Source organism: Astyanax mexicanus, chromosome 2 (genome assembly GCF_023375975.1).
Source record: "Astyanax mexicanus isolate ESR-SI-001 chromosome 2, AstMex3_surface, whole genome shotgun sequence".
Lineage (NCBI taxonomy): Eukaryota > Metazoa > Chordata > Actinopteri > Characiformes > Acestrorhamphidae > Astyanax > Astyanax mexicanus.
Window position 1 is genome coordinate 33,464,661 of NC_064409.1, and position 18,584 is coordinate 33,483,244.

Here is an 18,584-nt window from a genome sequence, read left to right on the forward strand (position 1 = left end):
TCCACATCACAATTATGTGCTACTTTGTGTTATATAATTTAAAATCTAAATAAATACAGTTAAACTTGTGGTTGTGAGAGAAAGTGTAAATAAAAAAGTTCAACTTTATTTATGAAACTAAGTTTAGATGTAATGCATATAAAATGACGGTTTAACATTTTAAATAAAAATGAGTAAACATAAACGATGTTGTAAAGTTTCTGTTTTGTTTTTATGGCGTCTCAGTAGTGGGAGAGGCCAGGTCCTGGACTGTGGTCTGCAGTGGTTTGGTGGGGGGATGGTGGTCGTGTGTCTGGGGGGCTGCAGGGTGGAGTGTTTAGCTGTAGCTGCTCGGTATGTTTGTTTGGTGGAGCTGAAGGCGGACATGTGGAGATGTAGAGAGTCTCCAGATGCGGGTTTCGGGTTGGTGAGTGAGTGAGGAATAATGCGGAGGTATGTGCGGGCTCTGGTCCTGTGCACGGTTCTGGTCCTGCTCTCGGTTCTCTACGTGTTGAGTGAGCTACATGCTAACAGGGCTAACACGACTCCTCTGCTCCGCTTCTCCTCCTCCTCTTTCTCCTCCTCACACACTAATAATAGTAATGATAACAGACCGCAGACCAAACCACCGCACACCGCCGACCGGAGCCGCGGAGACGGCAGGTAAGACCCCTGTTTATCCGGTCCTGGTTCAGTCCTGCTGCTTGGTTAGCTGGGTTAGCTGTAGTGTAGCTAAATCAGGGAGCTGTACTGGGATTACTCGGCTCGTTCAAGTAAAGTTCAGGCTCGAAGTTGCTGCAAACTCTGAGCGCCGTCAAGATGTGCTACCTTATCAAACCGTGCTACCCTAGTGTCTATTTAACTGTATAATACAAAAGAAGCACTATAGTAGAGCATGTACCCAGTAGAAGTAACTTACAAGTAGATGTAGGTTATATATATTTGGATAATAGCCTAAATCACCGTATAATGACTGTTTTGGCAATGAGAGGTTATTCCAAACTGCTTTTTTAAGTATTTTTTTTTATTTATTGTTAGTGATTTCCATTTACACTTTCGTGCAATGACAGTGAGCCCAAGTTATTTAGTGCACAAAAATAAACAAAAAAATAAGATTTATAATAAAAGAACACGAGAAATAGGTCGGCGCATGCGCAGTGTCTTTAGGAAGCATGTATCGACGGGTAGCATAACTCGACAGACCACCGGAGTTTTTAATGTGCCTTACTCTAGCTGTGTCACATTTATCTAAAATATAACACTTCTGAAGAAGCTCAGACTGCGTTTCTGCTTCCATCTAGTCCAGGGGTGTCCAAACTTTTTTTGTTGGGGGCCAGAAGGAGAAATATATTTGAAGTCACGGGCCAAAGACTCTGTAATAAAACAAATAATGAAATATACCACTTTAAATAATACATTTTACTGATTACTTTCATTTAAACACCATTTTACTTGACTTACTATCTTTATCTTTGACAGTGTTGTGTATACTAAGATTTTTCAAATTAATGCTTCATTTCATGATGTCTCTTAATATTAAACTCCTTAATTACAGCAACTTTTAGACTCATTTGCCCTTTTTCTGCGGAACAACTGAACACTCTCGCCACTTTTAGACTCTTTGGCCTGTTTTTCTGCGCTACAACTGCGCACTCTCTCCGCTTTTAGACTCTTTGGCCCATTTTTCTGTGCTAGAAATGCGCACCCTATCTGCTTTTAGACTCTTTGGTCCGCTTTTTTGCTCTAGAAATGCGCACTCTCTCCGCTTGTAGACTCTTTGGCCTGTTTTCTGCGCTACAACTGCGCACTCTCTCCGCTTTTAGACTCTTTGGCCCGTTTTTCTGCGCTAGAAACGCGCACCCTCTCAGCTTTTAGACTCTTTGGTCCACTTTTTTTGCGCTGGAAATGCGCACTCTCTCCGCTTGTTGACTCATTGGCCTGTTTTTCTGCGCTACAACTGCGCACACTCTCCGCTTTTAGACTCTTTGGCCCGTTTTTTTGCACTAGAAATGCGCACTCTCTCAGCTTGTAGACTCTTTGGCCTGTTTTTCTGCGCTACAACTGCGCACTCTCTCCGCTTGTAGAGCCTTTGACCCCTTTTTTGCGCTACAACTTCACTCTCTCGGCTTTTAGACTCTTTGGCCCGTTTCTGACACCTAGCGTCCAAACTTTGAATCTCAATTATAAAAACCTGCTTAACAGCGGGCCAACTTTCATTCTATTTCTAAAATACCTCGAGCCGCAAATGGCCCGGGGGCCGTAGTTTGGACATCCCTGATCTAGTCCCATCTTTTGTTAGTAGCTGGCTTCGTGGTTTTTAATGGTTTTAAATACAAATGCAATAACATTAATACAGTGTTATATACTTAGTATGAATAGTATGATCATAATAGTCAGAATAGTATGATATAAGGAGTATAGCAATTATATCTATATTGGTAAAATAACCAAAAAATAGAGATATTAATAATAAAAAATAAAATAACTTTAATAATACTCTTGCATAGTATTTCCATATGCCTCTTACAATAACTTATGAACATAACCTTAGTTATTTTTACTGACTGCAAAATTGGCCATTATTTTTGTAGTATTTTTTGCAGTCACAAAGACCATCAAAAACATAATGATGAAACTGCCTCTCATCAGGACTGGCCCAGCAAAAGGAAGACCCAGAGTTATTTCTGTTGCACGGGATATGTCTATCAGAGTTACCAGCCTCAGAAACTGTTATTTCTCTGACAGTAAATCATCCAAACAAAAATAATACAAAAATACTTCACCCCTATTTCACAGTTCTTTCGGGGGTTAACCATTTAACTGACTGGATTGGATAAGGTTTGCCATGGTGGTAAACAAGCAGAACCATCAAATTCACATTAAATCATATAGCTTAATAAGCCAAGTTGAACTATTCACTCAGCAGAAAGGGTTCAGTGGAAAAGTAGTAAAGTGTTTTAAGAGTGAATAAGCTTGACTTTCACACATGGAACATGTTGCAGGATTTCTTCACCAGACTGTGAAGCTTTTGTCTCGCACCCTTCAGAGAAATGCTTTGATGTGAACGAGTCTGCATCTAGCACCAAGTGTCCAGATCCTTCAAGAAGTTAAAAGACACATTTAGCTACAGCATTGTCCTGCTGACATGAGTCATGCAGGCCTTTGGGTGTTTTCACGCCTGCACATTTTGGTCTGTTTGAATCAGAATCTTCAGTTTTAGCCTTGGTGCGATTTGTTTGTACAGATGTGAAATACAGCAATTGCATTCACATGTGGACCAGAACAACTGCACCGCCTGAGCTAAATCAGATCAGGTTCAGTTCAACATGGTGTATTGCTCCAATTATCACAATTTACTGCTAATCTGTGTAAATACTTAAATAATACAGCAATTAATTTTTTAATTTAATTTAATTTATGTCTTTGCTCCCTGATAAATTGCACAAAGATATGCAGTTTGAAATTTTTTAATTGAATAATTCCCTGTTTGAAAACAAATCAAACCAAGAGAAATACACTCCAGTTTAACTCATTTACTGATTCAAACTCCACATTTGTTATACTTAAAATATGCAGCCTACATGTTATGGAAAATTAAACTTGTGATAAGCCACTCTGACCTTTTGTGTTCTTTCTAATAGGTTTTAACCTCTGCCAATCACCTCTGAAATCATTATTTCACATACATTTTTTTAGATGACTTGCAGAATCTAAAGATACATCACCTGTACTTCAACTAAAAAACGAGCCATGGCAATAATGCAGAATTACAGAATTATATTCATGACAAATACAAACATTCACTTTATTAGATACTCCTACACTTTTTTGAATGGGACCTTTTTTTCTTAAACAGTGATGAGCCCTAATACTAAGAATAAAAATCTGTAATTCCATGGTGTGGAGCTAATGACCTGAAGATGAAGCAGAATAAAGTCCTAAAATTCTATTCTGCTGCCACTGGACCAGACCTCAAATTGGACAGATCCTAAAAAACAGTAATACAAGGGTACAGCTGGGTCTGTACTTCTTGCAACAAGTTAAGAAATATATGTAATTTATTGGCTTGCAGCTCTATACCTTTGTTGGGTGAAATAGTTAGCTATTTTACAACAGAATGAAAAAGCAAATCATTTAGAAATTTATGAAAAACAACCATTCATAATGTCTGCAATGTGATATTAAGCTAAGTGTGTAAATTTCATGGCAGTTCTTTTTATATAATACTTGGTAAAAATGGGCCTTAGTCTATAAAATACAGGATTATGGAAACATATAAAGCGAAACATGATTGGGAAAATAGAGAAAGAAATAATAATAATAATATGCGAGCAGCTGTAATTTATTGAGCATCTTAACTCAATCCCAAATTATTCCAAAATAATTGTATTACGCACAATCATTTCAAAGTACACAACGCTATGGGTCTTTATACCCTCTAGTCCACCCATGGCATTAGACATGGTGCCAAAGTGTTTCTGTTTATCTGCTCCAGAGAGTCATATTCTATAGGCAGTACTTCTCTACAGGGACTTGACAAGCTGTATGTGTGCATTTTTTATGCCTCTGTCAGCAATATATGCAACTCCTTTGCGGAATGCATTCATTAGAAGGGATGTCCAAAGATATTTGGACAAATTTAGTTGTATATCTGTGGGTAATAATGTGAATAATGAGTGTATATTTGTATATCAGCTTGCATATGCAGCCAATCTGTTCTACATATGTGTGTTAGGAGCCTCTGCAGTATGTCTTCATTTATCACTGTCATTTTTATTTATTTTCCAAAAATCTGTTTTCAGAAATGCTGCACCGAAAGCAGATTCAGCTGGAAGACGGGAGGAGGCGATTCATCTGGCAGTGGTGGCTTGTGGGACGAGGCAGGATGAGGCTGTCAGCGTGCTCAAATCTGCGGTGATACTGAGCAACAGAGCAATGAGATTTCATTTATTTGCTGAGGATCAGCTGCACAGCAGTATAAAAGCAGTTGTGAGTAGCAATCGAACCATGTGATTGTTTAAACATAAACCTATTTATAGAAATTCACCATCTTCAGATTATTTTCTGTAAATGTCATGATGAATGAACCAAATGAATGGTCCAGAAAGGCTTGGTTTTGTTTAGTCAGTGATACTCTGTTCGAATTGAACACATAACGCTGTTACATAATGTAAAAACAAAGTTAAAATCCACACATACTGTTAGTGATTAGTAGTCTGGCAGTTTCTGAAAGTAAGACAGTTTCTGGAATTGGCTCTTCTCATATCATTTTTCATATGTGCAGCTGGACTCTTGGCCCGCTTCTGTTAGGCAGAAGTTCAGCTACACTGTGTATCCAGTCTCCTTCCCCAGCCAGGACCAGAGCGAGTGGAGTAAGCTTTTTAAGCCCTGTGCTTCACAGAGACTTTTCCTGCCTGTAAGTTTAATTTTTACCTTTTTATACCCTTTTACCTGCATTCTGTCATTTTTTTATGTATTCTGGTTCCCATACACTACCAAGATCTCTTCCCCATTGGTACTTTAAGCATGGAGGGTAGCATGTGCTTCTTCTTAGACACCTGATTACAACACTCTTTTTTTTTTTTTTTTTTTTAACTGCTGCTGGGAGCCTGTCCTTGTACAGCTTAACACGCTTGGAGGAGAACACTAATTACCAGTTCTGTTACATAAGCAAACAGACACTTATGCTGGTTGCCACTGCCCAAAGTAAACACAAGTATCTGTTATGGGAATTTATTAACACATTAGTACACACATTTTACATTGGTATGTTGCTAGTGACAGTAGACAGTCATACACATGCCAAATCTCTGAAGTCCCAAAAATGCTTTACGGAAGTAACATATACCAACAAATGATACACATACATTTTATTATTATGTAAAAAACACTAGTAATTAAAAAGACTGCTCAGATATTAATATTTAGCACGTTTTGGATGTTTGTTGAGGAGTCTGTCATTTTATTTTTCCTGAATAATGCCACAAAAACTGACAGCCAGCTAACAAGACCATAGAAAATGCTTCTCTGCTCAGACTAAACAGTAAATACTAAACAGTATTCAGAGATCATGGCACTGTGCTGGAAAATACGAAGAAAATAAAAAAACAAACTTTGTAGGAGTTGTGTAGACAATAGTGACGAACATGTAGGAGTCACATTATTAAATTTATAAATTATAAGATTGCGTGAGGCAAATATGAAGACCCAAATTATTTTATTTATTTGTTTATTTCAACAATGTAGCATATTTCTCATACACAAGGTAAGTTTTATTGGGGTCCAAGCACTCACTGCAGGAATGTGTCGATATACAGCAATGTTTCACTACATCCCAAGTCCTTTTCAGACCGGAGTTCTCCTTTAATAATTTAAATTTTTAATGCCTTCTCTCTTTCCTTCATGTAGATGATTTTAAAGGAGGTGGACTCGCTGCTGTATGTGGACACAGATGTTCTTTTCTTGCGGCCCGTGGAGCTGCTGTGGGACCTTTTCATGCAGTTTAACTCGAGTCAGCTGGCAGCAATGGCACCAGAGCACGAGGAGCCGCGCATTGCCTGGTACAACCGCTTTGCCCGCCATCCATATTATGGACAAACAGGCATCAACTCTGGTGTGATGTTGATGAACTTGACCCGAATGAGACGGGCCCATTTTAAGGTGAGTCTGCAGGAAATGTTTTGTAACAACCACAACTGTCCACAAGATGGCAGTAGAGTATAGTTGAAAGCAATTTGGCTGGCATAAATTATTACAAATCTGATACCTGTACTACAGTGTATACACTGGTCAGCCATAACATTAAAACCACCTGCCTGTTCATGTAGATTTCTGTAGATTTCCTTATTGGCAATAAAACAGATTTCACCATTTCGAGGCACAGATTTCACAAGACCTCCCTGAATGTGTTCAATTGTTTCTGGCTTCCGCACATTGGCAGCAAATCTTTTAAGTCCTGTAAGTTGTGATACGAGGCCTCTATTTACCACATCAGTGAATCTTGTGTACTCATTACCCTGTCACAGAAACCACAAGTTTTCCTTCAATAGTTTTTTTGGTAGGTAATTAGAACTGCCTGCAGACAATACCCAATAAAACCTGCTGTTTTGGAGATGCTTGACCTAGTCAGTTAGTTAAAGTCAATAAGATCCATGTGCCAGACTGTTTTTTTTCTGTTTCCAAACATCAACTGGAACAACCATCTGCTCATTTCAGTGTTCGTACAGTCATGAAAAACATGGAAAAGTCATGTAATTTGAAAAAAACAAGCCTGGATAAGTTTTGGCAAAACTAAAATACCCAGAAAGTTTTGATAAAGTCATGCAAATTTGCAATCTTTCCATTATCGACTGAGAAAAGCTCTATTTTGAGCTAACAAATATCAGCTCAGAGTTAGTTCAGTAATTTAGCCCTGATTGATGGAGCTCTCAGGATCTGACACACATTTTATTATTATTAGGGGTGTGACGAGACACTAATATCACGAGACGAGACACAATATTGGGTTCACGAGAACGAGACAAGACGAGATTTAAAAATAAAATTTTAAAGAAAGCGTCAAAAATGAAAAATGGCTTAAAAACGTTTTATTTGACAAAATCATATAACGCAAACTTAACAGACTGATTTCTCTCACAAATTGATTCTATAAGAAATAGAAATAAGAATAAAAAATAAAAATAGTCTTATATAGTGCAAACAATAAATGCAAACCACAACCAGTCATATTGTTTTTTTTTCCTCCTAAATCACTTGTAATTTAACTATGCATAACCATAACCAGTCATATTAAGACTGTGCTTGAAGTGCAAACACAGACAGAACATTTTTTTTAATACAATACAGAGCTAAGGGATTAGTACAACTGCCTATGAAACAGTCACGTGTAGGATTTACTTACAGTATTTACATATGGTTTGTGTTTTGTTGGTCACTCTGTTACCGTTTAGTGTTTCACTGGAGCCAAAATGCAGCCAGACATACAACTTAAAAGTAGCAGAAGCATCTTCTATGCAAATGCCCGAATTTTCCTTTTCTGCTGAGAGCTGCTCTCACTGCTCAGCCATCATACTCTATCGCTATCGCTACTGGGTTGTCAGATCCCTCTTAAAAAGTCCACACTTCTCGTGCCACGAGATCTTGTCACACCCCTAATTATTATTAAAGATTGTGTCAACATTGCTTAAAGAAATGTTTTTTTTGTCATTATAGTTTTAGTTGAGTTTTTTGTTTTATTGTCCATGTCTGCACTGTTTTAAAGATCGTATGGTCATGAATATTCGCTTGAAGACATGGAAAAGTCACAGAAATGTATTGTTTAAAAGTGCACCTTGTCACTTGCAGTGTAAAGCGTATCACCTGTGACAAATACATGTCCATTACTCACTTTCAGTTCAGTGCCTGTTCATCCTGATTTTTTTTTTTTTGCCCACAAAAGTTTCATCTGTCTCGCCTGGTGGCCACGTAGTTTGAAAAAAATCTGAGGCGATTTGCTGACGTGCCAATGCATGGGTGCCTGTCTCTGTTTTTGATGTCATTTTAGCCTCTTGTGAGTCTGTTACACTCACCTTAATTTTATAAGTGGGACATGACACAGTATTATGATTATATATTTTTATTACTATGGCTGATTGTTGTCAAAGTGTTCTTTCAATGATGTCATTTATTTTTCTATTTAATAAGCAATGTTTTGTCTCTGCGTGATTAGAATGACATGACTACTGTAGGTCTGCGCTGGGAGGAGCTTCTGGTGCCACTGCTCAATAAATATAAGCTAAACATCACCTGGGGAGATCAAGACCTCATCAACATCATCTTTCATCATAATCCTGGTAGGCCTCAGTATGCTCAAATATTATATTATATTCACTATACTTCTCTTGCCACTAGGGTTGTGCCATATTGCATTGTATGCAATAATAGTGTTATAGTTTATGAAACAAAAATCAGCCATATTGGGATAATAGCTGTCTATTTGTATTTGTTTTGCTATTTACTGTAAAACTTAAAAAAAAAAACAGTATATTTGCTTGCAATACATATTTTGCACTTTGGTGTTATTATACATTTTTTATATGCATATGTATATATGCTTTTCCAGAAGGTTTAAAACTGTTATACTACATACAACTTTAACATTTCATTTGTTGCAGTACATTCATGAGATTAATAAAATATTTTTTAATGATTATGAGGGAGACATATCTTTACACACCAAATATTACTAGCATATAACCCAACCCTACTTGCCCTATTTAATGGTTGGTTTTGGCAGTGGTTACTAATCACTGGAGGTCCTATTACTATTACTAATCACTGGTTGGTCTACATTTTAGTTTTAAGAACCACTGCATTAATAGAGATGAAAAAGTGATTCATTCATTCATGTATGATCTGTTACTGTATCACTACAGAGAAGCTGCTGGTGTTTCCATGCCACTGGAACTACCGTCCTGATCACTGCATCTACGGCAGTAACTGCATCCATGCAGAGCAGGAAGGGGTGTTTGTTCTTCATGGAAATAGAGGAGTGTTCCACACTGAGAAACAGCCTGCATTCAAGGCTGTGTATGATTCTGTTAGAGAGGTGAGAGAGAGACTTTTCTGATGTTCTAAACACTTTTAAATGCAGCGCGTCCATGTGTGTGTGTTTAACGAGTGGGTGTGTGTATGTATATATGTATATGTATTTTATTTATTTATTTATTTTGTTTTTTAAAGGCCCGAGCAATCTACTGCAAAATGATGTACACTGGACTTTGTACCATTTCCAGGTTATTGACTGAACCTGTAAGCCTTAATGGCAAAAATAAAGGGGGAAAAAATGGGGGTGTTCTAAAACTCGTGACCGGTAGTGTGTATTAATGTTGCAGTTACATCATATTGACAATAGATCACTGAAGTCGTGCATCATTCTGTAGTTCTTGTATGGCTTCCATGTCTAAAAGGTTTTTCCCCTATGAGGAAAATGAATAGGCTTTTCAAAAACTGGCCTCTGTCACATTCTGTTGTAAATACATCTGTTCAGACCCCTGTACGTTTTATTCTGTGTACATTTTACTCCTAAACACAACTGGATTCTCTGAATTACCAGATCATTTAAGAGCCGTAATGAGAAAAATGCTAGCTTTAAGCTAATACTACAGCGGAGTGAACTGACCTCCCAGCGCAGCTGCAGAGATCAGCAGGGGACTCTTTTCGGCACAACACCAGTGAACTCCGGCCATAACTATACAGCATATTAAACACAGCTGAGCCAACTAATGAACTAACTGCCCTTACTGAGGAGAGCTGAGAGAGTCGCAGCATTAAATCACTAACCCAGCAGCACAGAATTACCTCAGAACCAGCTTTAAACACTGAAACACGTTTTACCATTATAGCTGAGATGAGTGATAGTGGCGTGTTTGGCTGTTGTACACGCTACTCTGTCAGTATGAACTTTAATTATACTGGTCCAACATCTCCCTGGATATACTGACAGACCAGCTACACCAGCAAACTCAAAATACATCATATACTGTTGCTGGAGCTAATCAACCAGCCTGTTTACTCCACAGCCTCTCAGGTGTGTTGTAATTAGTATTAACCACTGACCGTAATTAAATACTAAACGCGCAGGAAAGCGCTACTCTAAAACTAAACTGCTGAGCAGCTAAAGCTCTTTTTTTTATTATCTGCCTTTAAAAGCTCACAAAACACAGACTACACTGCTTAACATCACAGACTGAAAGAGTATTTATCTTTCTAAATGCTTTAATGATCCTCTGTGAAGAAGAATAATAATCCAAAACCCAATCCGGCCGGAGTTCGCTGGTGTAGCGCAGAATCGAGTCCGGTGCCGTTTCCTGCCGCTGTGCTGTGACGTCAGTTAAGCATTAGCTTAAAGCTAGCATCTTTCTAATTACCCCAAATATGGCGCCGACTACAAAATGTATTAATACATTTTGATATCAATTTTGGCCATATTGTCCAGTCTTCTGTTTTATATAGAACAATCTGCAAAAAGATTTTCCAACAACCTGTGGAATGCTGTAACCATACTGTAACCAGCACTATTGACTTTACCAAAGGACTCTTTTGTTTGAGTGTACACAGTTATAATTGGCTACAAAACTTAATGTGTCTACATATGTCAGTTTAATGAGAAGCTGATAAAACAAAACAAAACAAAAATAACTGTCCACAAAGGCACCTGGTAACTCTAACTTTCATCTTAAATAAGAGGTGTATTACATAAAACACAACTTAATTTAGAGGTTAACAAGACACAGTAACAATTAACAATTAAGTAACTAATTCTAAAAGATTGTTTCTTTATTTGTCTGTTTTAACAAGCTACACGTCTACTAACGTGAATACATATTTAGGGTTCAAGCACCGAAGGTGCGTAGAACCCTATTGTTTTTGCTAAGATTTTTCTTCTTCTTCTTCTTCTTCTTCTTATTATTATTATTCTTTTTCTCCTGTAAAAACAGTTGTGCAGCCTAAACCGTAAGTCATAGAGAAATGAAACTTGGTAGGTAGATGTAGGATCAGTGCATCTCGGTGGACAACAAAAATGGCACCGATTGGTCAAGTGGTGGCGCTATAAACAAAAACTCAAAAACCATAAGACCTACATTCAAAATTCTTTTTTTGATGGATTCCTTGGGTCAATACCAACAACTTTCCAATTTGGACCATGCACTTCCGTCTATATAGATTTTGTGCTAATTTGCATAATATGCAAAACCTACTTTTGCAAACTAGTCCTAGGAATTTTGACCAATCCTGGCATGTTTGGTATCAAAACACTCGTGAGAGCATGCGCTTCAATATTCATTAAGAAAAAGTTGAAATATGTAAACAATATGGCCGCCATATGCAAATTAGTCCTTCCGGATATATGCCCCATTCACTTCAAGAGGTAAATTTGGAGCACTGTTTCTCAGCAACCGTGCAACCTAGCAAGTTGAAACTTTGCATGCAGAATCTATCATACAGCCTCTAAAGGATGTTCAAAGGGCAACTTAATCAATCAACATGGCTGAACACCATCAGCCAATCAGCATTCAGCAGACATTTTGGCAGGCTGAATGTTGCCCAATCTGGATGATATTTGGCAGTTATGTTCAGGTGGAGACACTGTAGTGACCTGCAAAGTGCTGAAACAATCCGCCCACTGGGGGGCGCTGTTCCAAAAAAACGAGTATATGTCAATCATGCTGTACTATTTTGACATCTAATTGTTTTTGCCATATTTAGTACAGTGGCTCTGACAAATTTCTCAATACAACTATGTTTAAAAAGTGCTTTGTTCATTCATAATTGCTAATTGTTTGAAAATAGCTATATTGAAACTACTCTCTGGATATTTGGCCTATCACCTCCATTTCAGTCTTGCTGCACACTGTAGAGTCTCTAGGTAAATGTTCATTAAAAACATTTGTGAAAATTTCACATACAATACTCTCCAGGCATCAAGCAATCTGTGCGTCCTTGGAATTTCTAACCTAAATTGCTGTAACTCTGCAGTATTTGCTGTAATCTCACAATGTTAAAGACCTCTGTACAATATCACTCTGATGAAGCGCCATTTAATACAGAACTAGATTAAGAATAACTTGACATTACATGTCATATCAGAACATTCACTCCTTTGTGCCTCTTCTCAACATTAATAACAGGTGAAAGACTTTTGATCATTTTAAATGTGACAGAATGTCTCCAATTGTGTTAGACCTTCTTACACATCACCATCCTATGCTCTAGTAGGCACCATTGTGCTAGTTGGTGCTTGATGAAGCGCCATTTAATTCAGAACTAGATTTATAATAACTTCGTAATTACATGTCATATCAGAACATTCACTCCTTTGTGTTAATTTAAACTTGTTTGGTCAAACATTTCAGCTTGTTCTGCAAAGGTTCAAAGGTCAATCTGAATACCACTTTGTGAACATTCTGGTTGAAGCCACCTGATCAATACCAATAACATGTAGACACCTTTTGACTAGTTCTAACTCACTTAATGAATATCCTACAAAGTTCACTAGATTTACATGTGAATTTAAGCACTGATCAGGTTGAAAGGCCTCTGCTCAACATTAATAACAGGTGAAAAACTTGATAATTTCTAAATGTGACAGGGCATCTCCAATCATATTAGACCTTCTTACACATCACCATTCAATGCTCCAGTAGGCACCATTGTGCAAGTTGGTGCTTGAACCCGATGATTGCCGCTTGCGGCTATATTTTGTTTGTTTTGTAACTGCAAATAATGTAATGAATGTCAGTGATATTAAATATGCCTTTTTTACTTTTTTTTCTGTAGTACTCTTTTGGAGAGGATTTGGTAACTTCGTTTTGGCTGCCCTTGGAAGACAAGCTGAATGAGACCACACACACTTATTGCGGAAAAATCAGTCATCTCTTTACCAGAGCACTGAACCAATCCGCGGGATTCACACTGAGAACCACTTTACTTAATGACTGAGGTGTTCTTTGGAAACAAAGCTTAATGTACTGTACCATCTTTCCACTGGATAAGAATGTTAAAGCTGGAATGTGCCTTTGTGATGTAAATAATAATTAAGACATTGCTAACAGGCTCTAGACTGTGTTCAGGCCTGCAACATTATGGACACTCTAACCTTGTGAGACAGACGGTCAGAATACAGTGATGTGCAGTAATTTCAATACTACATCTGCATCAGCAATTATTTGGTTGAAATGATGGACTTTTTGCTGCTTGTTGAACGTAAAGCAGGTGTACAGACTGCTTTAATGAAAATCTGCTGTGCTGTATTTGCTTTTGTGTTTACTGGGGAAGCTGAACTTCATTGTCTTCCAGTGGGATATGTGGGGGACCGTTTAGGTGGCCTTATTGAAGCAGGAATGGCAGCTAAACAGCTCAGGGATTTGAATATATTTGTGAATATTTTGTGCTAAAGGATGTAAATAAAACTTTTTTATATACATATGTATGTGATCTTTTTTAATACTTTAACTGTGTGTGTATCTGTGTGTACAGCTCTGGACATAAATTAGGAGACTTCAGGTTCTCAATCAGTTTCTCTCATTTTGCTATTTATAGGTATATGTTTGAGTAAAATGAACATCATTTTTTTTATGTTTTTTATTCTAAAAACTAAATACAAATAAAAATATTGACATTTATTTGCAGAAAATGAGAAATGGCTGAAATAACAAAAGATGCAGAGCTTTTTTTTTCGACCTTAAATAATGCAAAGAAAACAAGTTCATATTCACAAAGTTTTAAGAGTTCAGAAATCAATATTTGATGAAATAACACTGTTTTTTAATCACAGTTTTTATGCATCTTGACATTCTCCTCCACCAGTCTTACACACTGCTTTTGGATAACTTTATTTTCCATATTTCTCTTGATTATATTCTAGAGGTTTTCAATTTGAAAAATCTTATCATTTTTAAGTGATCTCTTTTTCCAGATCTGTATATCATCACTGTCCGATGAAAACAAGTATCTCCAAAACAACATATATACCTGTACAGGAGAGAGAAACAGCTTCTAAACTTTTAATGAGAATCAATGTAAAAGGAGTTTATTTTAGGTAATTTTGAAGAGTTTCTATTGGTCTGTTCAAGACATTTTGGTGTAATTTTGTTTAAGGGACAGTTTCTCTGTTCAAATTATGTAGTAAACTAAAAATCTACAAAAATGTAGATACTTGTTTTTCATTTGACAGTGGCAAAATACTTCATGCAGTAGGCTTCTTAGTATAAAGTACTAAAGTACCATTTTTCTCAGCAAGAAGTGTTTTTGCTTGTAAAAACACTTATTACAGAAATTAGACAAAATACAGTAAGAAATAATTTATTTGTTTTAAAAAATAAGTTTGTATCTTGTTTTTTTATTTTAAGGTTCAAAGCTCCAGTTCCATATTTCTTTAGTACAACTCCAGGATCTGTTAAGTTCACTTCAGTTTACCTGATTTATCAACCAGGTTTTGGATAAGAACTATAAATAATGCTTGATTTACATAAGAAGAATTATAGAAATGTTGTAGTAAAGACAGAAAAAAATATATATTCTAGTTCTTACTGCCCAGGCAAAGAGCTTCTTTATTCTAATATTTTTTACATACAGTGGTATGAAAACGTTAAGGCACCCCTGATTATTTTCATGATTGATGAATCATTGGCTGTTCATATCAACAGTTTTACTTAAATATATTATATAGCAGACACAGTGATATTTAAGAAGTGAAATTATTTTTTTTTTTTAAAGAAAGTGTGCAATAATTCTTTAAACAAAATTGGGCAGGTGCATAAATTTGATTTTCAGTAATATTCAGGTCTTGGGACTGAGATGATCATTTCAGAAAGTTGTACTTGTTTCTCTGCATGAATGTTTTAGTAGATTTTGAGCAGAGTTTAGTGTTTAGGGTCGTTGTCTTGTTGAAGTATCCAGAACCCGCGCAACTTCAACTTTCTCACTGATTCTTAAACATTGTTCTCAAGAATCTGCTGATATTGACTGAAATCCTTGAACCCTCAACTTTAACAAGATTCACAGTGCCTACACTAACCACACAGCCCCACAGCATGATGAACCACCACCAAAATTTACTGTGGAGAGCAAGTGATTGTCTTGGAATGCTGTGTTTTTTTCTTCTGTTTTCCTCTCTGAGATAGCTTTTGGTATCTTCCCCTAAACCATGATGTTGAACAATCCTTATTTTTAGATCATTTGAGAGTTTTGAGGCTCCCATGTTGCCACTTGTCAGAGAAAATGCAAAAAGAAGAAAAACTTGCAGTTGAACCTTTTTTTCATTGGATTTATTGGTGTATCAATGATCATTACAAATGACCGTCAGCATGCTGTATTCTGAGAAGCGACCACTACAGGGCAGCATTGGTTCACCTCACAAAGAGCTGTAGCACAGATTTACTCCAATAGCATGATCAACACACCCAATCAGCATCAACTACTCGCAGAACAGCTTCCTCTATCATACAGGTGTAAGGAATTAAAGGCAGGAGGCGGACGTAAACACAGGTAAGACGGATTTTGTTAAATAAATAACAAATAAACAAGGAACAAAGAGATAAAGTAAACATAAACAAACAGGAAAAAACAACAAGGAACTAATACTAGACAGAAAATAACTAAACAGGACAAGGGAATAAACCAGGAAGTAAACAAGAAGTAAACAAGGAATATAAATGAGGGTGATAAACTAGAGCAAACGCGGAACGGCAAAAAACAACAGGGAAATGTGCAAAGACCGACAAAGAAAACACTGACACAAGAGGAATATATATACACACAGGAAGCACACATGAAACAATGAACACCTGGGGAAACAGGTAACGAGGGGGCGGAGCTACAAATTAGACACGAGGGTAAACATGAGTGGAAAACTACTGTGGAGCACACTGGGAAACGGGGAAACACAGGGCAACAGGGCAAGGGCGTGACAACAGGTAGAAAATAGTGTTTATATTTTTGTTCCACAAATGGTGCAAATGATGTGAATTTAACACGGAGTGCCTCCATGATAAAGAAGAAAACATGTCACTTGCTGCTCATCTTACAGTTTCTTCTGTGTGTACTCCAGGCACACATCTGTTACCCTGCGTTCACACTGGAAGGTGACAAGTCGCTCGTGTCGCTTCACGTTTGTCTCTTGTGGGTGTATCTAAAGCTGCTCATGCTGTCACGTGCGGGTGTGTATCGGCGTGGTCGGTCTGCGTGCTAGCAAGCTACCTATCAAGTTATCCATTACTTTCGTCCAGGAGAATAATAATCTAAATCTTGAAGCAGCTGGTCATGTTTAGAAACGCACTGCTGGGAAATGAATTTTGATTGGTGTCAGGGGTTTGTAACGGGTACAGCTACGCTGCCCCTTTAAGAGATGGTAGCTCTTTTTTTAATGTGTATGTATACAGGGGTTTTTCCCATGAGAGCTAGTAGTAGAGAGACCCCGAGGAGAGGAGGGTGAGCTCGGACTGCAACTTTATGCCACCCCTCTATTTTTGATACTCTGTACTACTCCAAGTGACGCTGATAAGAGGCTTTATGCTGTACTTTTCTTTTGTGTATAAATAGAATGAGTAGCAGCTGTGTGACCTGGCTTCGTATGGTCTTGTTGTGCTAATAAATTAGCCCTTTGTGTAGCCCACTCCTTTGTATGTGTACTGTGTGTAGCTAACTAGCTAGCCACCACACAGCCTCCAGGCCCGGAGCTTCTAAACCCTGCGCTAAAGATAAAGACAGTGGGAATTCAGCGTTACAAGTGGCGCCCGAACATCTTATTAGAAGAACCGAGAGCCCTCGGTACGTGGATATCCTGCGGTTCGCATCGCAGCGCTGCCTTAAAATCTACCTAGGCACCTCCGCGCGGCTAGCGGCTGGCGCGAAGCAAGGGACCGGCCGGGAGTGATCTGCTGCCGGGGGTGATCTGCTGCCGGGGACGGAGAGAGAGTGGCAGCCGCGCGAGCAGTTTGTGGAGGTATCCGTGTGCTTGTGGACTTTTTGCTGGATTTTTTTTTATATGAGACTGTCGGTTGGGTTATCTGGTTGTGTGAGAGTGAGAAACGAGACTGTTTCGCGGAGTTAAGCTGCCGGTGAACGGACTTTTTTTTCTTTCTTTCCCGCGCGGTGTCCGAGCGAGTTGGCGGGAACGCGAGAAAAGCATCTCTCTTATCGCGAGACTTTCTGACTTTCTTATATGACAAAAATTATTCTAGTGTGACTAAATGGAGAGAGTTTAAGCTGAACTTTGCTATCTGGCAAGCTCATTCCAACGTGGTGGAGCAGCTGTGTGTGTTTTTTTTCCTTCCATTTTCCCTCCACTCTTCTCCAGCTGCAGCGAGCTGAACTTTTTTTTTCATCTTCTCCGCACACTCTGTCTGCGCATGCGCTGTGGAACGCCGGAGCTGCTTTTACTCAGGATTTTTTTTTCTTGTCCTCACCTCTCATTCTCAGCACCGGGTCCAGACGCATGTTGCATTGTGTTTATATGAAAATCCATAATATTTGCCAAGTTTAAAAAAAAAAAAAAAAAAAAAGAGAGAGACTGAATTCTGAATTATTGCATATGTACTGCTGTATATGTTGTTGATTCTCTATATCTCATATATTGAGGTGGTATTTACACATTGCTATTTTCTAATAACTGTCACATTAGAGGCTAAGCTCTTTATTGTTTATTATTCACTTGTAAACGTGAGCTCAAACTATTTGTAGTGTTCTCTGTACATGACAAGCATCTAGACTAGACTATTAATTCAGGTAATATTGGGTTAAAAAAAAAAGGGAAACCCACAAAAATGTATACTGTTTATGCACTTTGTGTTTGTGCAACATGTTTAGTCGCCTTGACCCACAGACTGACTTTCCTGACCCCGAGACTGCCCCCAGACTAAGGCTGCCACAGCAGTCTAGCAGAGGTCTAACTGAGCAAGTCCAATCACTAAGGTCTGAGGTAAGACTCTTAGAACAATGTTTGACAGACAAGTAGTAGCGTAGAGACGGATCATACTAGGCGTGTCACATCCTCAACACCAAATTCAGGGCCTGTACCAGCACATACTTCTACAGCTAGACGGGTTGTCCAAGACCCCCAATCTAGT

At 38.1% G+C, this 18,584-nt stretch overlaps 1 protein-coding gene across 1 annotated transcript; it reads left to right on the plus strand.

Moving 5' to 3' along the window:
- The first annotated feature begins 256 nt into the window (after positions 1 to 256).
- Positions 257 to 13,942, plus strand: gxylt1b (glucoside xylosyltransferase 1b). Its single transcript, XM_007245025.4, has 7 exons — positions 257 to 642; positions 4,782 to 4,968; positions 5,264 to 5,395; positions 6,388 to 6,639; positions 8,687 to 8,810; positions 9,393 to 9,565; positions 13,297 to 13,942. Exons 1-7 carry the CDS (start codon positions 425 to 427, stop codon positions 13,456 to 13,458), a joined length of 1,248 nt encoding a protein of 415 aa, XP_007245087.3. The 5' UTR covers positions 257 to 424; the 3' UTR covers positions 13,459 to 13,942.
- The last annotated feature ends 4,642 nt before the right edge of the window (positions 13,943 to 18,584 follow it).